Here is a 22,946-nt window from a genome sequence, read left to right as displayed (position 1 = left end):
CTTGTGCTGTCAAGTTTCAGTCAAGATCTTTTTTGTGTGTTACTAACCATTTCCATATTTCTGAATAACAAAATAGAATAAATGCACTTTTTTAAATTCACACAGTAAAACAGTGAAAGCGGGTTCTTTATAAGTGCGTCACAAAAATATTAAATAAATATACTTTCAGGTATAAAACATACTTTATTTACAACCTTAATAAATGAGTGATTTTACAACCAAAAAGTACAGCCAACTGAGCTCTTCACCTCCTCACAAACAGTTAAATGATAGAGAAATGAAAGTATGGAGCTTACAGTCTGTTCATAGTAACCAGTCTTCAGTTGGCTACAATAATACCATATCAGGCTATCGCAGCAAAGTTGTCCATGGTTCCCAAACTGTCAGCTTCCTCAATGGAAGAGAATATTTTTGTATTTGGAGTTTGGGATCTGATCTCTGCTTTTCAGCCTCCTCACTGCTTCTCTCATATGCTTGGGCTGAAGCGGTGGTGTGTCTCCCCACTTCTCGCAAACATCCAATGCTGTGAGAACAAAAAAACAAACATAATCATACTTCTTCTACTTAAATGGAGTAACAGAAAAAAAACTGCTCATTTATTTATCCATGGGTTTCAGTTTTCTCTTGAGGTCTACCACTCACCTTCCTCTACTATTTCCCCAGCGAAAACCTTCGATATACCCGACATAGCAATCACCACATTCTGGGAAACTGATGACCCTGTTATTGACTGGATCAACTAGAAAGAAAAACAGCATTAAGGTAATAAAATGGTGTCCGATGTTGGAGAATATTGTCCCTGATTCTTAACTCTTACCCTCTTAATAGCAGCTTTAGGGAAGGCTGAACGTCTGTACATCTCATAACGATTCAGCTGCTCTTCAGAAAAGGATGACACCAAAACTCTGCGAGACACAAGATGAAGAGAGGATGACAGTGGTGTTTACTGGGGATGAGACTGCAACAATGTTTTTTTTTTTTGGTAAAGGAAGTATCTTTTGTTCCAAATCATCTTACTGCATCTTCTGTATTTCATCCTCATCAACCTTGTGGCGCTTTTCCTTTTTCTTCTCTGGTTCCACCTTCAGTCTTTTGGAAGCAGGTTGGCCGGAGGTTCCTTCGTCTTCATCTTCCCCTGCTGCTGTTTCCTTAGGAGTAAAAGACAAAATTTTCATTTAATCAGTTTTAGCTATAGGAGAAACATTTGAATGTAGGAAGAAAGAAGGATGAGATTCTTTTGTTTGAAAAAACTCTTGCTTTGTAGTAAGGGACAAGACCACATGTCGCTAAAGAGCCAGGTCTAGTCCACAGGCTTGTTTTTTGCTATAGTTTTAGCACAACTATTTCTAGTTACTTATGCCTTGAAAAATGTTCCTGTCATGATCACATAAATCCAGAAAATTAGGTGCAACTATTGCATTTTAAGTCATACAAGTATGAGCTCCAGGACTCACGGGTTTTGGCTCCTGTTTGGGCTGATCTTGCGAAGACGACTCTTTGTTTTCATCTGAGGGTTTTTGTGTGGTGGATCCACTCTCAGATTCTTCTGGTTTGACGTCTGGATTTTCGTCGTTGGAAAAAGGTGTTCTCTCAGGTGTGCTTTCAGCTTTCATTCGAGCAGGGTCTGCCATGATCACTTCGTTACTATAACAGCAGTCAGCTTCAGAATCTGTAACACAGATGAGGTGGTTAAACTGATGACTTGTATTGTTCTGTGTAGATCAGCTGGATAAAGAGTAACCAGAATGAAAAAAGCCACAATATGATCTGCAGTTAACACACAGGTATAAAACAAAACATATAAAAGGACATCAAAACGATGCACCTACCCTTTCTGCAGCTAGGCGTCTACAAAGCCGCAGCAGTATCCAGAGCTAACGTTAGCATTAATGTTCAGTTTATAAAGTAAGAAATAAATTCAGATACAGAAACACCAAACGCTCACATAGCCTCGAATCTAAGAAGTAAAGTAAAGGTTGAATTCCTTCCGCAAGTCTGCGAACAACGTTAGCATGAAAAAGCTCGTACTGTAGGCACAGCAGTTGTGATGTGTCAGTCGCGAACGTTTCGGCTCTTAGAGCCGATTCTTTGAAATGAACGAGTCGGATTGGCAGCCCATCCCCCTGTTTTTTCAGTTACAGCCATGCGTGATTTGGCAATATGCGGTGTGACGTCTCTGTTTCCACTGTGCTGCTTTTTGTTTCTGTTTTTCATATTTTGATTGGTATGTTAATATATTGTTAGCTAAGCTTCACTAGATTGCTTCACTATACATTGCTAGAAGTTTACAACATGCAGCCAGACACTAGACCTTTTTGTCTAATGGAAATAAGTCTTTGTAGTTGTTTATAATATAATTCGTTTTTGTAGTGCTCCTCTATGGAGGCTGTATCAATTCATTTGATAGATGATAAGATGAGGTTTTAATGAAAGGTTTCACAACAGTGTTTCATTGTGATTTCGATTTATTTTTGGTGAAAAATTAATTCAGGATCAAAAATCTGATCTCAAATGACTCGAAAGAATTGACTCTTTTTGGTGAACAGGGCTAAAAAAGCAGACTCTCTTAAAAGAGCCATAATTCTCATCAGAGTGGTTGGATTTCCGTTTCCGGTTTTGAACAAACTTTATTAAAACCCTTAAGGAGCTAAATACCAATTCATTCATAACGGATGTGTCTAGTCACTTTATTTTAACTTTACTATTATTATTATTATTATTATTATTATTATTATTATTATTATTATTATTATTATTATTATTATGTACAGCACTTTGTGTTTCTCTTGTAATGTGCATGAAAAGTGCTGTGCAAGTAAAGTCTGAGTAACTGATCAATTGATACGGGAATTGCCACTCATGTTAATGTTATGCCTTTTTTGTTGTGTTTTTTTGTTTTTAAATGTTTTGTGTCTTTCTTTTAAAAAATAATAATAATAATAATTGTAAAAATACTAGTGTGGGACTCTTTAGTCAAAACTGTGGGATTAGAAAAATAACACGTTTTCAAAACAATTTTACAAGTAAGGCACACACTGTTTTCCAGTAACCGTGAGACCCAACCCTCTCCACCAAGTTGCAGACCAATAGAAATAGTTTAGGCCCAAAACTGTAGAAGCCCGAAGTGGCCACTTATCCAGCCATACGATTTATTCACTTCACTTTTCCTTGAGAATAAGGTCTTGGCATGTCCACAGGCACTTTGAGAAAAGAAAGAAAGAAAGAAAGAAAGAAAGAAAGAAAGAAAGAGAGAAAGAAAGAAAGAAATGAAAAAAATGGAAAAAATGAAATAAATTTGATTTACATAAATAATGAGGGATAAAAAATCAATGCAGTTTGTGGATCAGTGTTTCCCAGGGTTTTTATCAAAAGTTATGAAAGTACTGATCTTTGTGTTAATCGCTTTTTATTATTATTATTATTATTATTATTATTATTATTATTATTATTATTATTATTATAACTATTATTATAACTATTATTAATATTATTATAACTATTATTATTATTATTATTATTATTATTATTATTATTATTATTATTATTATTATTATTTTCCAGCCCTATTATTAGCTATTCCTTTTAATATCGTAAATATCTTTACTTATTATCTCCTCTTTGTAAAGTTAATTTTTGTGATCTCAAGAATCTTCTTTTTTTCTGGTAATTTAGCTATCGCAGCAGCGGGCTGGTAATCCTACTTTGCCAGCAGATCTACAACATGTCAGCATGTCTTTTTTTTTAACTGAAAAGTGGGGAAAAAATAGTTCTTTGGATGCATATGGGGTCTCAATAGTTAAGGACTTTCCAAGTAAGTGAAAAGTAAGATTTTAAATTTGCGTATAACGCCAGGTGTAAGATTAAACAGACTTAAGAAGCACTGGAAGTTCGCACTCTTCTACTCATCCCACCTTATTTTACTATAAGTCCAGGCGCCATCTTGTTTGTTCCCATCCACGTTTTCTATCAAGCAGCTAGGGGCGGGGGTGCTAGGTGTTGTATGTGCGTGTGTGTGAAGGGTTTTGGATTGGAGATGTAGAAAGAAAGGGCAGTTTCGAGGAAGTGACGGACGAGACTCGGGGGCCTGGTCAGAGGAAGTTTGTTCGGTGATGGTACCGTGCTGCTGAACGAAACTTTTCTCTCTTGAGCACGAGCGGCACCGTGGATCGGGACGGACGGATCCAGCGGCGGAGGGAGCTTTTGTTTCCTCGCCACACGAGCAGCACTGAGGAATAACTTGAGGTTGGGAGGGTAAAAAAAGGGGGATCTCAGAGGAATTTCACTCCCACAACCAAGCCCCCCTTTTCTTCTCTTCCCCGCGCCTCCTCTGGATTTTATTTCTGGGATCCGCGATGGGGAAGGAGCAGGAACTTCTTGAAGCGGCGCGGACGGGAAACCTGGCCGCGGTGGAGAAGCTTTTATCCGGGAAGCGACAGTCGGCTGGCACGGGCAGCGGGTCGTCTGGAACCGGTGGAAGCGGTAACAGCGGCGGGCACGGCGCCTCCTCTCATCCGCTCTCCAGTCTGCTCAGGTAGGTTTGGGAAAAGGGAAGAGGCGGATATAACTCAGTGGGCAAATCCAGTCCTCTTTTACTCGTCAGATTCCCATATACTGTTCTACCTCACAATATAGTAATCAAAACAGTCTTGCCTGCCTACTTAGAGTCTTTATTTACACTGCCAAACAAACAAAACCTAAACCAATGCATTGTAGTAGCAGTGGCATGCTTCTTTGTTAGCTCCCAGCTCTGTGGCCCTACCAGTTGTACTGTAATGTGCATAACAGGCTGCTTGGTGATCAATTATGCAACCTAACTTCAGAAACCTGCAACAAAACAGCCCGTGGCCACTTGAAAAACTAATACAGATGCATTATTAAGTGTTTACTTTCAGTCTAGACCTGAACACTCACTGGAAGCAGGGAGCTAGTCATCAGAAACAGACTTGTATATTTCAGCAGCAATAGATTACAGTTCTTTTTCACACAGCTTTAGATTTAAACCAACGTTTCTTAACTGAGCTTTGAAGGTGGAATCTTAACAGACTTCAGTATTGACATTGATCACATTTGTTGTGGTTTTAAAAACATCAGTGAAGCACCACCTTGAAATGTTAAAATTGTCTACAGGCGTTTCTTTTGACAGTTTCATTTTAATAAGAAGTAATTACACAACCTGTTGTCAGATATCTCTCTTAGTGTTTTTGCCTACATGTCACCTGTGCACATACTGCAGTTTCACTGCAGTTATGATGAGTAACATGTCAGAAACAAAATATGAGTGCTTGTCAACAGAATAGGAGGTGTGTGCTGAATTAATGAAGGATATTTTTCTGGTAAAGTGTTGTTAATGAGCTTAAATCTATTGTCCATAGTGTACGTACTTAAAAAAAGATAACATTAAGTCAACACAGTGTTATGAGGATGCAGCTTAGCAAGGCCTTCAGTGTTGTGCAGATGAGAGCTGCTGCATAACATTGAATAATTTGATGAAATATAAAGACCATCTGATAAGTTCTGGGTTTCATTTTGTCCTGTAGATCTTATCTGATTAATAAGCTTACCACAACAAAACTGTTGTCCCTGAGCTGGAAGATATGATCCTGAAATCATATGATGCAGTTTCACATGGGAGCGCTATGGTTGAGACTAGAAAAGAAAAGGAAAACAACATGAAGATCTACTTCTTCAGACCATTAAGACTATGTCAGCCTATGGATGACAGTGAAATATTGTTTTTAGAGCAGAGGGAAAAAGCATAGACTCAAGCAAAACACTGCACATGAGAAGCCAACCACCTGCTTCTCTTTACCTTTTAATGCTGAGCTCATACGGGTTAAGGTCTGTCCATCAAAATGTAATATTACTCCTCTGGGAGCCCCTTGACAGCCACCTTCCTCTGATGTACAAGTGTCACGGCAAAGCTCAAGGCGATGCACCATCGTGTTACATAGTGAAGACTGCAAAATGTACTCAAGGTAATTACATTAAACCCTTCTAATCGGAAATCCAATTCACAGATGTCAGGCAGTCAAGGCTGGCTCGGGCTCTCCCTCTCAGGTCTGTGGGCGGACAGAAGAGACTGTTGTGTCATCTACTCTGACTTGAGTAATCAATGTTTGGCAATGATCATTCTGGGAAAATATTGGCTGGACTTTTCAGGAAATAAATTAACTAGTGGTGTATTAGACTTAAAAAGCCTGTAAGCTTATTATAAAAAGGTGCATGAGCAGCGACCACAGGGTGGCCTGGGGGATTATTGTCCTCTTTGTGACATTTGATGTATTTTGCATAATCAAACTGTCAGTGTAAACAAGTGAATTGGGAAAAGATGTGTGTTGGTGTATGGGGTTCTTACCAGAGTTGTCATGTAACTAATTTATCAGAAAGTTCTGGTCTGTAATCCTGTCAGAGTACATGTGGTCTGTAAGAAATTCTCTTTCCTAGCAAATTCCATTCAGTGGTAGGTTCACTTGACTTTTTGTCACATTTAAGGAGGATAAGGACTCTTAATTTCATCTGTGCTGTAGCCAACACAACGACCTATTTGATGGGAGGCCTTGTACACAAATAACCTGACAACGTCTTTATTGTATAGGTATAAACCACAGGCTATGATCAGCCTTAATAGACTTTATAACTGTACTTTAAAGGTGTGTTGTTGTGTCTTACCACTAGATTTCTGGCGTTCTTGCTCAGGAATGAGGTGCGTGTCATGACTTGCTGTGTTTTTGTAACCAGGCAGTTGTAGAGCCCTCCTCTGCGGAATGTCTGCTTTCCCAGGAGGCTGCATCCCAGTGGTTGCCAGGGGATAGACCCTGACCCCGGCGTGTTAAACACTGCCAACGCCTCAAACATTTGTTCCTCGGCAGTGCTCCATTAACAACAAAATGAGCTGGGAAGGGCCTCCTATAGTAGGAAGGTCATGGAGTAACCTTAGGAGTGTCACAGTGCAGTAGTGCTTGGGGTTTGGTTGATGCAGATGTAAGTAGGGCCTGACAAATACTGGATGTTTGGGGCTGATATCTACCGATAACTGAGTGGAAAAAGTTACTGATTTTCTCTGATTTGGTGTTTGATAAAGTAAAAGTTTGAGTCAAAATGAGATCTTAAATTTGCACCATAGCTTATTCTATTGAAAAACCATCTTTCCTGTAATGGTGCCCTGCTATATGAGTCCTGTATATATTCTGTTGGAATTATACAATCAGATATCAGCATGTGTGTGAGACGTCAAAACTGGCCCTACAATATTGGGTCACCAGTATATTGGTCAAGCTCCAGGGTTGAAATTGATAAGTTTACACTGGATGTCCAAATCATTCAGGCCACATTAGTGTTCTTCTAAGAGCTTATCTTAGTGGATGCATTTGCCATGTAGTCCATCTTCCCAGAGTTTTTGCAATGACCCCATCATGACCCATTACAATCCCAGAGGTCTACAGGAAGAACTCTTTACCAGCACTTCCTGAACACAGTTATTCAAACACACGCAGCTGCTGCAGTCAGACCGGAGGTAAGACAAGTCCCTGGCAGGGAAAGTGCCTGCCCACTGAGGGGAAATTAACAGAGGAATGCATGGAGTTCTGGACAGACGCTGTGAGAGCTTAGCTAGATGAGGGCTCGTCTCCCATCTTCACAGCCATGTCCTTTGTCCCTCTGACAGAGCGTAGAGTGATGGCTTTTCATATTTATATCAGCCCCTAAAGACCATTCTGAGGCTTTTCTAAGGTTTTTAGTTTTACAAAGAAAATTGAGCTGTCATTGGGACAGAATTGGACCACCTATTTTGAGAAGTCTACCTCCTCTTAACTAAGTGTGATTCACAACATTCTGTTATTAAAATTGGCTCAAGCTATTCATCAAGTCTTTTTGAAATATGTCTCCCTGTAACAGGTTTTCTCCTTTTTTCAAATGCCGGCAAAGGAAGGCATTTCGTTTAGTGTGATGACTCGGTGTGCATTTTAAGAGGCTTGGGCACAACTCCAGATCATTCCAATCCATTACATCCAGAATTTCTGGCTCGTCCTAAGCGTGCTATCAGACCGTTGTCAGCTGAGGAAATATCTGCTGCGCAGAAACTAGCACATACTGTCCTTTTTTTTAAAACAGAATTCCCCTAGAGCATTTGTGTTAACGTTATCTTTGTGCACATAGAATTCAGTGTCTGCTAAATGAAACTGTAGTGTGCGAGTAGTGTGAAGGTGCACTGTAGGACTCGGGATGGTGTGTCTGCACATGACAGGCTCACAGCAGGAGATCTGACACCCTTAGTGCTGAGCTGGATTTCATAGTAGCTTTGAGAGTTCGTGCAAACTATCTCACTGTCTGCGCGTGGTGCAGTCAGTGAGTGTTAACAAGGCTGTGTCACACTTTATAGGACAAAAAGAGCCACTCTGATGTAGCTAAAAGCTGGGCAAACAGCACGTCTGGCAGTCACATTTCACCAATTGTTGACCTTTGAACTGACAGAAACTGTAGCTGTTCAACCCAACAGAGCGAGCAATGCTAGCAGGGAAATCCAACACCAGCATGTTAGCATTCCTGGAGTATCTGAGTTTGGGATTCTCTGCTTGGAGCGTTGTGTTTACAGCCTGTGTTTGTATAGTCTGAGAGAGCAGGGAGGCACTAAGTCTCTGTGATGAATTTCACATACGTGTGTTGGTCAGGACTAAAAAACTGACCAATATAGTGACCTTTACTTGCAGTTTCTAACCATTTCAATTTATTTGGTTACTTTGTTGAGCAGAAGATTCCTCTGTGTCTGAAAAGAAATTTGGACTTGTAATGATGGTGGTCTAATAAACAAATGAATAAATTTTAGACAAAGTCATCAAATCAGGATGGCAACCAAAACCAAACCATTTCCAGGTGAGGGACGTGGACCCACATCTTGCTATTAAATCATCTGCTGAGACAGGAGACTCCTGCATGTTTTGGTTTCCACTGAGTCACATGACTGAACCCTGTCCGCTGATTGGCTTCTGAGGCAAGCATTCAGTGAATGAGAACTTTGAAGCACCTCTCCTTTACCATCTATGCACTGTCTGTTTTTTTTTTTTTTTTTTAAATAGTATTACTCGATAATATAAAATTGCACATCGTCAAAGCAACGTTTTCACTAATACTGAGGCGATATAAATTGCCCACCCCTATAGACTGGTATTCTGAATATTTTTGGAAGCTTAAGGCAACGACTTTGATATCAGCGTTGACAAAAATTGTGTTTGTAATAGAGGTAGAAATTAAAGTTATATCATTTTGACTAGAACGGTTATAAAATTAAACAGTAGCACTGCAAAAATGATGAAAATGATGAGGCTGATATTAAAACTGATAATAAAACACAGCACATAAAGTAAGGGAATTTATGTGTGGTAGATTATTTCTTTGTTGTGACAATTCTTCTAGGCAGTAAATCCTATACTGTTGGAAGGGGTTAGTGGCAGAATAAGCTGTTGGCATTGGTAGAGAAGATTTGGCAATTTTTTATAGACACAACCCACATACTTGTGTTTTTATTTGGATTTGTAAACTATATGCATGTTTCTTGACATATCTAAAACTTAAGAGACATATTTTGTGATGTAATGAAGTGGCTCTTATGTGGTCTTTGCCTGAGCAAAATCACGCTGTTTTTTTTTTTTTTTTTTTTACAGTTTTCAACTTGAACCAACTCTGAGTTAGCACTTGCACCAGCACAGAACTCATATTAGGGCCACTTGAGTGGAAAAAGGGTCCTGGGGACCTCAGGTATGACAAGCAGGGGGTCACAAAGAGCTCTTTAAGATATGATAGTGTACCATTGAAAGTTTTGGGAAGAGGGATTTTAAATTTGATTCCTGATTTTATGTGTAGGGAAGCTAATACAAGACAGAGGTCCTCTTGTTGCCTATTTCTCTTTAGGACTTGAGCTGTAGTGCCCAGCTGAGGAGTCTTAAGAATTTCTTAGGGCAGCCCCATTAAAAGGAAAATCTAACCTAGAGGTAACAGATACTTGGACTTATTTTTTTGCATTGTTTGGAGACAGGATGCTTCTTATTCTATCTATATTGTAAAGGTGATAATGAGAAGGAAATAAACACAGACATTTTCACACACACCCATAAACTGAGTCTTTTGTGTGCATGTTTATGTGAACTCTGTGTCACCCTTCTCACTAAGAACCTTATAATAACAAATGGACAAATGGAAAAGATAAGTCTGCCAAGGTTGTTGTCGGCTTTTTAATCCATTTGTAGAAAAAGATACAGCTACCGCAAACTGTGACCCTCTTTCTTGGTGCGTTCAGGCCAGCATGTGTGTAGCTCAGTTAGCAGCCAGACATTTTTCTGGCCTGCTGGTTTGTGGCTTCCTTTCTCTTCCACTCAGCAGTCTTTCAAACCCACCTGCTGGGCCCACGCCAGCCTCCACCTCACCTCCAGACTTCAAACAGGTTGTTCTTGGAGCCAGAGTAATGGCACTGCCCTCAATGTGTTCACACAGGAAACAAATTAGCTTAGATCTTTATTAAGATGGAGTTCTCCTGTTCTTTTGATAATTGTTGCAGAGAATAAACTGACTGCTTTGCACTTTAGGCAGGTTGAAAGATTATCTGCAATAGAAGACTAAAGCTTGACACATATAGCATGTGAGAAGTGATGTGTGACAAAGATAAGTACCATGGAGGTGTTGCAGAAGTTACAGAATTACTAGGCTGCTGCATTTCATGAGCAATCTGAGCTGTCCTTCACAAAATCTTCACCCATGCAAACCAGACTAGACAGAAGTTGTGCGCTATTTCAAGAAGTGTTTTGTCAGCAGCAAAACTGGAAATAACTGACCATCGGCCTGGCAACATTTTTAACTTCAGCTGAACATCAGCTTGCTCTCTCAAGCAAAACATTCAGGGGGTGCCGGTGTGAAGCAGTGAGGTCTGTGTTGTTGTGCTGTGGCGTCTGCTGTGAAGTCAGTGTGGGAAATGGCAGCTTGTGTGAAGACAGGCTGTGATTGAATGTGTTTTACTTCTTTTCTCGCCTCATCTGACTCTCCCCTGTCTCCCTCTGTATTCATCCCATTTCCAGCCTGCCATCAGTGTTCTTCTTGTCATCCTGATTCTGATGGCGCCTCTGTTGGACTGCTCTAATCATACTCTGTGTGCAAACCCAGTTTATTCACACCTCCTGCTGCAGCACAGTCACAATGTGAAAAGCTCGCCATGGTGCTTATGAGCCATGAAGACTCAATCAGGCTTTGTGCTACAGTTGAACAGGAAAATTAGAAGCATCTTTGCTGTTTTCATTTCAGTATTTTCTGTTCCTGTTTAACTGAAGCTTTGTTTTCTGAGAACCAAAATGAGGTTAATGAGTTTCAGTAAACTGGTCAAAAGTGTTTAAGGGTCAGACACTTCTTGTTCTAAATTTATTCTGAAATAAGGAAGACTGAAAGTTTCTTTTTTTGATTAATTTTAAGAATAGAATTAGCCCCATGGTTAACACTGAGGGTCAGTCCGTCATTTTGGTCCAGTCAGCTGAAACAACTCAACAGCTGTTGGCTAGATTGCTATTTTGTACAGATATTTATGGTCCACAGAGTATGAACCCTACCGATCGACATATCACTTTACTCTTCAGTAACTCAACCATGATGTTAACATTTCTGAACATTTATCTGGTTTTAAATGATCATTTTCATTAATTTAATCCTTGGAATAGATTGTGATAACCTAGGGAATCCTTTTTCCGGAAAACTACCAAAAATAAAAAAAAAGTAATACACTCCATTTACCTTTGGCCATACATTGTTTTCCATTTACAAAGTTAGCATGCTAACAAGTTGAAGTAATATTGTAAACAATATACCTGCTGAATGAGGGGTGTTATCGTGTTAGGATGCTTTTTTCTAGCATGCCTTTTAGATGTTGCTTAAAGATTTGTTGTGTCTTTGAAAGTTCAGTTTTACTGGTCAGAAATTTGATTTTGGTAACAGGTAACTCAGAAATAAGGATACTGTTGGCCTATGATCAAACACTAATCTTGCTGTTTAGCACCAGAAATAATCAAGTAAATTGTTTAATCTTGTTTTGTGAGCCTGAAATGCCAGATCTGTTTAGTTGCACTTGCCATAATACTACAACTAAGATGAAAGTTGGTGTATTGTGGCCTTTTGAACTAGAAAGTGGTGATAAAGGTATATGTTGAGTGTTTTGACATCTAAACACATGAACATATCACTGCCATAAGGCAGATTTTTCTTGTATGTGTGTCCTTATCTTTTTTCTTCTTGTCACTTAGCCAAGCAATCTGAAAATGCCCTGGACATAGCCTATTTGTAACACCTCTACTTTAGAGCCCATGCACAGAATAAGTCAAGAACACAACTATTTAAACACTATTTACAAAGTGCTCTGTAACAGTTTTGTTTTGCCCAAATTAAATATGGACTGAAAATGAGCTCTAAAAAAATTTCCATAAATGGTCAGATGCCTCATTTCTGAAATAGTTTTACAACATGTGATCATCTGGATGAGGCTGTGTCATAGTTGTGTCATAGGTATGTGATGTTTGTTGCATAATTTGCTTCCTTGTGCCACTTGTTTTGTAACACTGCCCTTATGATGAGTGTTCACTACTTTACTGCAGTAGCAGTTCTTTGATCCTATCACGGCATCTGTTTGAGATCTTAGCTCATTTAAGCCTGTGAGTGTTGTTCAGCAGGCTCAGAGGACTCTGGCAGGTACTTCAGTCCAGGTTGGCTGTGATGCTGGCATGGCATCTGGTTTCAGCACCCGCCAGCAGTATGCATAATTAAACCCAATTTCTCTGACGGTGGCTGACATGCGCCAGTCACTGCTGGGCTCGGTGCCCTGGGATAAACTAATCCCTGGCTGTGTGGTCACACAGCTAATAAGCTGGAGGATAAATCTGTTTATTTGACACCAGGTTCACGCTCACCTGGGTTCTCATTTGCTTTAAGCTGAGACTGAATTTGGCCTCGCCATTCCCCCAGGGCTCTATAAATAAACATTTATCATAAAATATTCCTCGGTTCTTGTGAGTCCTGTAGCAAAATAGAAACTCTCACTTTAAATATCTGTTCATTTGTGCAGTGAAACTAGAAATTCTGGTTCTTCCAGATTGAAATAAAGACACTGAAGCAATAAGTTGACATGTTCGTACTTTTCAAGTGTGATACATCCATCCTCCTCCTTGAGTACTGTAAGACTATTAAAACAAACGTGGATTAATTAAACTTACAGAAACATTCAAATGCATCTATTGAGTTCATGAAGTTTCAACTTAAGCCATTGGAACAAGAAACGAAGTGAAAAACCTCTAGTTGCTGCTGTTCGTGCACACAGTCACTGATTGTGTGACATTTAGACTTCAAAATAAAACACAGAGATTAATGTTTAAACCCACATACTTTGGACTGTTTAAAATGTGTGACTAATGCAGAGAACACATAAAAGAGAAGAAATGTCATTATCTTTCCTCCTCTCGTACTGGCTGCGCTTTGTACAACACAGAATTACAGCCCCCCAGAATCTTTTTCAAACTGCGGCTTCATCCCCCTGATATTCCCTCAGGGAAATTAAGGATTAGCTCAGCCTTTCAAACCGGAATTCCTCTGTCAGTTTGTTTGAATGTGCCCCCCTCCCGAACCAAATCCACTCTGTTTTTGCCCAATGCCCTGCTCAGGGCCTATAAGCCCCGTCCCTCGGTTAGGTCGGTTGTGAGCCGTAGTAAGAGGATGAAGTGGATTGTCGAGCACTACTCTGACTCATGCCCTTGAGTGCCATGCTGCCAACCTCTCTGAGAAGATGTAACACTTTGACTGCACTTAGAGCTGCTACTACAGACAGATCTGATTGTAGCAAACTGAAATATATGACACAAAGCAAATGTAACGAGCAGGCATCCTTGTTTCCTCTGCACGCACATAACTGTAATTGTATTAATTAATATCACTGCTCCTGATTGTAGCTGTGCTAACAAAGCGGCTCCTACAGGGTGACATCATGTTTGTAGCTGCTGTTAGGTTTCAATGGTCACGTGGCTGTTGTGACACTATCTTTGTGTTTCTGGGTCAAACATCTGGCACATCACAGTCATGACTGCTGTGGCCGACTAATGTGCAAATGCATCAAAATTTTTGCCTTTATTCCAGATTCATTTCAAACTTGATGTGACAGGGACATTTTACAAAAAAGTCTGCTGATGCATCAAATATAACAGAGCTTAATATTACACAGACATCTTGTAAATATATACTCAGAAATTGATGTATGGGCTGATGTGTGGATTCAAATTCCTTTCAAGTAAGATCACCAGTACATTGGCATATATGCATATGTATATTTCTAAGTATATCAACACAACCATAGAATACAACTCATATTTTCAACATTCTGAAAAGTCTTCATCCCAGTGGAGATGTATCATAGGAATATGAGGAATCAGTAGCTATTGCAGCTAGCATCAGCAGCACCAAGCTCTGTAAAAATTTGCGAAGCTTTTATCAGATGCAACACAAAGCTGACGCAGCTAATGAGGTAATCACCTAAGTTATCATGCTTGATGATCCTTGTTGTTTCTGAGGCTGAGGACCAAATACTTAATCAGCTAATAGTGTGTTTACAACAGTATTCAGGGTCTCTACTACGTCATACTTTACCATGAGAAATGAAGGAGTGCTAAAAGTTGCTATATGTCAAATGTCCATTTGAGGCTCGCTTCAGAGTACCATACACTCCAAAAAAAAAAAACCATTTGTTCATGGGAGAAAGTTAATCTACAAATATGAAGTATGTTGTCTAGTGGTTCTAAATTGTCAGTGTTTGATCCAAGGATTATCGTGTTAAGAACTGGTCTGGACTGTCCTTTTGTGCTTGGTCTCCTATGATTTTAAGAGTGATGAAGGTCTTGAAGTTGTCTATTGCTTTGAAGACTGAGTTTGACAGTTTAGTGCCTGGGAGACTGAAACATGACTTTCACTTTGAACGAAAAGATACTTTTGGAAACTACTCGTTTTCCGTTTGTCTGATTTGTCTGTATTAAATTTAAATTCTGAAGCAAAATGGTTTTTAAAATAGAGTTATGTCTGAGTTTTTATGTACTGTGTTGAAATCAGAAACACATAGTCTTAATTTAAAGATAAATAGAATGAGATGATGTTTGAAATGAAAACTTTTCTCTCGATTGTTTTTGTGTTTTAAAAAAAGAAATGTAAGAAGCCAAAGAATATTTTGCTAACCTGACAGCAGCCTTTCTTATAATCAAGTTTGCAGAAACTTCACAGTATGAAAAAGCAGTAAAGTGGTAAATCATCATAAAAAAAAATCCATGTTGTGTATCCTAAATTCAAACTTATCAAATGTGATTGAGATCAATATTTTTTAATGTTCAAAGATTCATTGTTGTGTTGTGAGGTGATCAAACAGATGCTCTTCACCCTGAAGTTAAAATGTTGTTTCTTCATTGTTTTAATCCTTCTCTCAGATCCACTTTACACCACATTATACAGGACAGGCTGGCAGCGCTAAAGCAGAGATTAAATGTCCTCATGTGCACTTATTTCAACACAATGATTTTACCAAGTCACGATTAGCTTCTTATCAAACTCACTTCGTGCTCTTTTTGATTACTCCTGCAGACGTTACTGCCCCGTGCCTGAGTCTGATGGTTTCTCTGTTGGTAGTCGCTGCTCTCTTCATGTTTATGTTAATTTGTTTATGGGGGTTTTTGCTGTAAGCCCTTACATAACTCTTTATCTAGGCCAGCAACTGGAGGTCTGTTTCTGTCTCAGATTTCCCGTTTGATGTGCTCTGTGTCCACGTACAACACAGCATCTCTGCAGCTTTTACAGCTGGCTCTGGAGGAAAAGTGAAGAGCTGTGAATGTGTGACGCTTGCCTGTAGAGCTGACACAATCATAGCTCGCACATTTTCCCCCCTCTCGAACACAAATTTATCAATCCCCAGCATTTCCTCCCACCACATTTTCCCGCTCGAGTATTTCCTCCGAGCACGCCCTGCTTTTGATGTCCTACGTCTTCACGGCTGCCTGCCTCAGTAAGATGAGACCCAGAAGGCGCGCTGTAAGAAATAAACGGCTTAGGTTATGACTATGAGTGGTGCATCCCTGTGTGTCTGTGTTCTGTCAGGCCCATTGTTCTGCAGGCTACAGAGCCCTCCAAGACACTTATTTAATGAGACGGCTCTGACTGTGTAATTGCAGGCTGTTCTCAGAGCTATTATGGGAGATGTATTTTAAGGGGGCAAAAGCAGCCATTACTGCAACAAAAACTGGGCCGTTTGTGTGAAGTTTAAGTCGCACACAGCAGCACTGAAACTAATGCTGTTACACTGCTGATTGAATCATGGAACAAGTAATATCGTGTCTGTGAGTGTTTTTAACTCTTAGAACTGACCATAATTCTTTTAAAAGCCTGCTCTGCTTTTCTTCTTCTTGCTTGAGTTCTCTCTGATGGCTTTCATTCATGGAAACTACTCACTTGTACTAAAATCCTATGTAGTCATAATTCATGAAGCCGTTCTTCTGCCAGTTTAGTCGTTTTCATCGGGACAGTTTTCTATAAAACATCAAAAGCTAAATAAATAGCAGAGAAACTCGTGAAGATATTTGCCTCTCCATTCATGATTGATTCTGTGTAAGGCTCAGTGGTTTTTCTCCCATTCCCTATCTCTTCTGCTCTCAGATATGTGGTGCACTAGTGCTGGGATTTCCTCATCACATTATTTATTTAGGATGGTCTTTCAGAGAGCCTCTCATCCCCGTCTTGGCACTCCGTCGAACCAGACAGCCTTTAGCTTCTTAACTCGCTCCCTCCATCTCTCTTTAGCTGCCCCCTCTATCATCCGTCTCCATCCTCCTCACCACAGCGAGGCTTTTTTAGCAAATTAAAGAAACAAACCAATCTGAGCTGACAGCTGAGTTCAGATCCAGTTGAATGAGAGTGCTGGGGCCACGCTGGCACTGCGTCTACTTTACGCTCTTCACTGCTTCAAGGTTCCATCCTGATGCTTTGTTTGTTGGTGCTTACACTGCATAACAAAAGCCTTTTCTTCTTCAAGACTTGACCTAGAATAATGAGGCTGAGGTTGCACGGAGTTACTGTAAACGAGACGTAATTAGCTCACGGCGGCTGCTCAGTGGTGATAATGTTTCTTTTGCTCCCAGTTTTCTGGTTCAATGATCCGGCTGGCTTTCATGTTTCCAATCTTATACTTTTCTTTGAAAACAGAAATGTACACCTGCACCTGTGGGTGGAACAGGTGGGCAAGTGTGGTGAACTTTAGCTGTTGTGTAAGAATGGGGCCCTGAGATAGTGATCAGTAAAGAGTAAGTCACACCTACAGGTAGTCACACTGAGGGACAGGCAATGTTTACTTTAGATATTGACTGATGAGGGACTTTTGGTACAGATACAGATTTTATTTGGGGAAAATAATCCCAGAGTACTGAACTAGAAGATGACATAGTGCTTTTTTTAGACTCTGCTTTGTTTGGAAAATATGTTACTAATATGGATTTTTAAAGAAGACCAGATACTGATAGCAATATTATGCATTTTTGAGCAGAACATTTTCACTTGATGGTGCCAAGAATTTATGTGTAAAACACTGGGGTCCTGAGATCGCAATCAGAACATGGTCACACCCACAGTTAGAGACTTTACAAAAGGTCTTTACAAAGCAGCGTTTGCTTTAGATATTGATCAATATGGCAGTTCCAGGACAGATTCAGAAGGGAAAATAAACACCTATGACCTACAAGACTATTATGTAGTGAAGTTAGATTTTGCTTTTAAACTTTGCACAAAAATGTTTTTTTTGCAACTGATGCAGATTTTCTAATTACTGACACAGGAGAAAATTTGGTACAATTTTGAGCATGAATGTTGTTTAACCTTTTCAGTCCTTTACATAAGATTATGTGTCAGGTTAACTGATGGACTAGGACTCTGAGATAGCAACCAGAGGTAAATCTGTCACACACATGGAGACTTGACAGATGGACAAGCATTTTTTTCAATTATAGATTAAGACTGATATGTTATTACCGATGCTGATACAAATATGGAGAAAGGGGACACAAAGAATACCAGTATGGCAAACTATTTTGTTTCCTTATGGGTAATGGTTGCTGTAGGGTCTGCAAGATCTGGATTTTATCTTTGCAATAGCGATGATTTTCACAAGAGTTAACAAATTACCAATACAGCAATGGATAAAGAGTTTGTCAGCAGTGAGTAAATGTTGCACCAAAATGAACCCTCAAAAAAAAATCATGATAAAAATCAGAGATGAACGGGTCTAATCTAGGTATCAGGTATCAGGTCCAATACCAAAGAGTTGGATCGAACATTGGTAACAAAACGGTGAACCATTGGACCAGTCTATTCAACTCAGTTCTATGCTCTGCTGTGTTTATAAAAGGAAGTACGACCGTGCATTTTTTTCTAGAGTCAAAATAACGCGGGACAAGATAGCACACAATTACACACGTATTTGCCCCATCTTTGTTTCATTTGAGTTTACAAAGTTGGAAAAGTCGAACTTTCCAAAACATAACTCTCAATCTTATCCTCAAAACCCAACAATAGAGAATATCAAATTAATACTGGGACCAGATTTTGCACAACATGTTCCACTAAAGTTGTTTCATGTTGGCTGATACTAGTAAAAATGTTACACAAATATGTGTTTGTCCAGCTGACTGAAATATCTGTGGAGCTCCTGTTTGTTCAGTGTGAGCATGCCTAACAATCCTTTTTTTTTTCTTCTCAGTATCTGGAGAGGCCCTAATGTGAATTGTGTGGACAGCACTGGATACTCCCCTCTCCACCACGCCGCCCTGAATGGACACAGGTAGACTGCTCATAAATTACTCAGGGAAATGGTTGAAATGTGTGTGTGTAAGCCTGTCTTGGGTCCTGTGTGTGTTCTGTATTAAATGAGGTCTGCACTCACGGACAATTGTCCCTCTGGGAAGGTAAAGCTATTGATTGTCTGTTTGCTCAGGCCTTGTGTGTTCATCACTGTGGTTTATAGACTTGACTGTTTCTGACCTGACTTGACCTGTCCCCTCCTTCGTTTGCAGCGATGTGGTGGAGGCACTGCTTAGAAATGAGGCCTTGACTAACATCGCCGACAACAAGGGCTGCTACCCTCTCCACCTTGCTGCGTGGAAAGGTGATGAACATATCGTCAAACTGCTCATTCACCAAGGACCCTCACACCCCAAACTCAATGAACAGGTCTGACGCTGCATTTACTCTTCTGTTTTTCAGTTTGCATTCTGGTCATGTTTCACTCCTGCAGTTCCCGTTTTTAAACACGGGTACCATTTGATAGCTTCATGGGTTGTGAAATGATGTCAGCACTAAATTTGTCTTGCAGGTTTGACAGTTTTTTTAGTGTCTTGAGCAGGAACGTGACACCTCAGCTTTAAAAAAAAAAAAAAATCTTGAAAAAGGAAATAAAAGGAAGTAAGCTAAGAGCATCTGCTTTCGAGCACTTCTGTTGACCTCAGAGTCACATACTTTATGGTCAAGTCAGCAACCATAGGAAGTTATTTTTCATCCATGATATGCCACATAGATATTTTGAAACTCTATGTCAGCATGGCATGTTTTTACTGTTTCTTAGCAAAATGAACAAGAGCAGAGTTCATTAACAGCAGTGCATCATGATCCTGACTCTTCCTGTGATATTTAAGTGCTTTGACCTCATGCTACTGTGAAAAGTGCTTGTGCCCTAACCATTTCACCATGATATTTTTGTTTGGTTGCTGAAGCATCCAGGAAGCCATCATTCCTGGTCTGTTTTGTTTGGGATGAGAAATGATCCATCATGAACACCAAACTACTTGATTTATCAAGAAATTTACAATTGACCAGAAAAAGAATTTTACCGGTCTCATTTTGTGTCATTTCTCTCTGCCAGATTGTTCATTAACTCACCTCTGATTTTTTTTCTCTGTCTTATTCAGTTTGACTCATTTGTGATCATCATTCATTTGTTCATTGCTTGTTTCAACCAAAACCATCGGCTTTTCTTCTCTTCCTCCCTCCCAGAGCTCTGTAGACCATAAAGAGTTCAAACGCTGTGGGCCCTTTGACCCCTATATTAATGCCAAGGTGTGTACACAGTGCTGCTGAAACAACATCTTCTTTTGAAGTCCTTCTTTGCTTTACTGCTCCACTCCACTCTGCTCCGCTGTGCTTTGGTTTGCTGCTGCTGCTGCTTGTGAGGCCACTCTGCTGCAGAGATACGGAGAGGCTTTTTTATTTGCTGCCGGCTTTCTGCTTGTGTTTGCTTTGGAGCTCCAGGTTTATAGGTTTATTGAGGTCTTTAGTTTACCATGCCTCACAACATACAATCCACAGAGGGTTATAACTTTGCAGCATGCAACAATACTCATATAGCAGCCTTTTCATCAGGGTCAGATATATGAAAATTCTTTGTGGTGTTTTATTTTTCACTTTTAAAGGCCCCCGAAGGTGATTAATGGGTCTAAATGCTTTGTTTTCTGTGGGGTTCATTGTTCAAGATAACCAGATTTAAAAACTAGCTCACTAACAGTCCGAGTCAGTGCGGTTTGTTGACAGCCAGGGCCAACAGGACAGAAAAATATTGAGCGGTCCAAACCATCCTGTTTGTAAAAGCATGGAAAATATCCAAAACAGAAGGTGTGCGAAGAGAATACCTGATAGGGAGTTCTGTGATATTGCTGCTGGACACTAGCAGATTTTTTTAGTGCCTAAACTTACTTATTATGTCATTCTCACACCGCATTAATGAATAAGGTAATTATTTGACCCTAAAGTATGTTTTAAAGAGCATGTAGCTAAAATGGTGTAACCTATGGGTAGCTATACATTTTTTAATATTTGTTTAATTCAGCTGTTATTAGCCTCAGACCGGCTTACTTTATATTTTACCAGTTGATAAGTTGTACTTTGGTAACTGTCTTAAACTTGCTCAAAAGTTTAAGCAGAAAAGGGTCCATGTAGGATGTTTACCTAGAAAGAGGAATGTGTTGGACTTTAACAGTCCTCCCATGTCAGCCTGTAAGACCTTCAAGACCTTTGATCAGGGCTCCACCTTTTCCATTTTTTTATCAGTGAAAAGATGATCCTCTAAACCAAGCCACAGCATATTACAATACACTAGGGTTACCTGATATCTCTTACCAAATTACGCCTAAGCCCCTTTATTTTCCTCATTCTTCTCTCCATCACCACCTCATCCAACCAGCGGCCTTTAACCCAGACGAGCAGTTAATGAATGAGGCGATGCTGGTGAATCTGAAAGTAGACAATCACATAACAAAACCAGTTTCTGAGTGCTGACCAAGACAGGATCTGCCTCAAAATGCAGAACTGAGCAGGAACTCTGGATAGTTAGACCTTATGAGCAGTGACGTGAGTGAGTGTGATCTTTAGGAAATTGTGTTCATCGACAGACCCTATAGACACACAGTGATGCTTATCTCAAAAAAGAGAACCAAAGATCAAACACAGAGCATCTTCTCGGATTGATACGATCAAATCAGAAGTGGAAGCAAAAGTGCAGCCCTTGTGTCAGCCTGAGGAACGTGCGAGCAGACTGTGTCTGTGACAGTGTCCCACTCACACATTGCTTCCTTCATGACTGTATTTTAAGCAAGCAGAGCTGGAAACCCAGCCCTGTCAGTAGATAAAGCTGCACACTATTTTTGAACATTGTCACATTTCTGTGGGACTAATCTTCTTAGTGTTTGGACTGGGAGGCTTTCTCTAATGCTGCTATATATATTGGATTGTGAATTTCCCTTACTCTCTTTTTGAGTCTGTTTCAAAGACGTAAAATTGACTCTTGTGGTTGCTTCGATTATGGATGATGTCTTCATGTCAACACTTTGAGGATAGCTTTTGAACCACTACCTGGTCTGTATCCTAAATTATTTAGGCTTTGTTATGAATAAATCACAAACAAAATGCAGTGTGGTCGTGGTTGAGGTTATGCTTGATGGCATCATGTGACTGAGTAGGCGTTGTGGAGTCTGCCTCTCCTCTTACCACACTCCAGAACCAGAGAGAGGAAGAGGAAGAGGAGGAGGAAGAGGAGGGTGGGAGGTTTTCAGTGTACCAGTCTCTTTGCATCAGCATCAAAGGGAGACCTCCATGCCATGCTTGTGTGTTTGTGTGTGTGTAAATGGCTGGATTTGCCCCCACCTTCCGGTTTGTGCCCATAGAGCTCTGATGCTGAGGAGAGGAAGAGGTGGGACGTTGTCATAGTAACCGTGGCAGGGCTTATTGGACGTACAGAAGTGGTTGGTGACCCAGCGAAGAGATATGCTGTTTGTGCTGGGTGAGACATGAAAGACTTGAAGCTTTAAAGAAGGTCCAGGACTGGTGGAAGACTGGGGCTCAGGGTCTCTTTAGGGACACTAGAAATGGGTCTGAACGGGGTCCAAATCTGTCACTCAGACCCAGAAAGCTGTGTGAACGACTGTTTCTTCATTTATAGTTCTGTTCGCTCTCCTGCTAATAGTGTCCCAAGTGTGTTTGCCCCTTTTGATGTTTGAATGCCCTAAAAAGAACAACTTTACTGTTGAATAAGAGAGGTTCACTCTCTCTGAGATGTTCTGAAAAACAACTTCAGACAGCTAAAGATAAGTTTCAGAACTGATAATCCAAAAAAGGAGCCATGAACAACTTTACTATGGATTAAACTGATAAGATGACTGTTAATTTTGTCTGATAAATTAAAGACCATGGCATATTATTCCCTCTATCTTCTACTATTTATGGAAAATGCTAGAAAAATTTGAAAAACAAGGAGATTGAAAAGTCGCCTGTGGGATGCTATAAAATGTTTGTAGACCAGTGGCAGGTCAGAATGGATACATCAAAGTACGTAGCCAGTCAGAGTAACTGATAACGAATTCAATATGATTGCA

General features: G+C 40.0%; 2 protein-coding genes across 9 annotated transcripts in view; one reads left to right on the top strand and one right to left on the bottom strand.

Moving 5' to 3' along the window:
* Positions 1 to 132: 132 nt before the first annotated feature.
* Positions 133 to 2,060, bottom strand: taf11 (TAF11 RNA polymerase II, TATA box binding protein (TBP)-associated factor). Its single transcript, XM_074681468.1, has 6 exons — positions 1,830 to 2,060; positions 1,455 to 1,669; positions 1,018 to 1,148; positions 818 to 905; positions 643 to 739; positions 133 to 523 (listed from the first exon to the last, which is right to left on the bottom strand). The coding sequence occupies exons 2-6, from the start codon at positions 1,629 to 1,631 to the stop codon at positions 393 to 395; spliced, it is 624 nt and encodes a 207-aa protein (XP_074537569.1). The 5' UTR covers positions 1,632 to 1,669; positions 1,830 to 2,060; the 3' UTR covers positions 133 to 392.
* A 1,909-nt stretch (positions 2,061 to 3,969) lies between these two features.
* Positions 3,970 to 22,946, top strand: part of anks1aa (ankyrin repeat and sterile alpha motif domain containing 1Aa) — an 83,073-nt gene continuing 64,096 nt past the window's right edge. For 7 of the 8 annotated variants that reach the window (XM_074681051.1, XM_074681052.1, XM_074681056.1 and 4 more), the window contains exons 1-4: positions 3,970 to 4,531; positions 18,788 to 18,868; positions 19,101 to 19,257; positions 20,077 to 20,139. In XM_074681051.1, coding sequence (XP_074537152.1) covers positions 4,353 to 4,531; positions 18,788 to 18,868; positions 19,101 to 19,257; positions 20,077 to 20,139 — 480 coding nt within the window. In that variant the 5' untranslated portion in view covers positions 3,970 to 4,352. The remainder of the gene's footprint in view (positions 4,532 to 18,787; positions 18,869 to 19,100; positions 19,258 to 20,076; positions 20,140 to 22,946) is intronic. The other variant, XM_074681055.1, reaches the window with a different exon arrangement.

The sequence above is a fragment of the Halichoeres trimaculatus genome, unplaced genomic scaffold, assembly GCF_033239565.1.
Source record: "Halichoeres trimaculatus isolate MK-OKI-2021-1 unplaced genomic scaffold, fHalTri1.1 fHalTri1_scaffold_11, whole genome shotgun sequence".
NCBI lineage: Eukaryota > Metazoa > Chordata > Actinopteri > Labriformes > Labridae > Halichoeres > Halichoeres trimaculatus.
The sequence above is the reverse complement of the archived record's forward strand: the minus strand, read 5'-3'. Positions and strand labels throughout refer to the sequence as shown.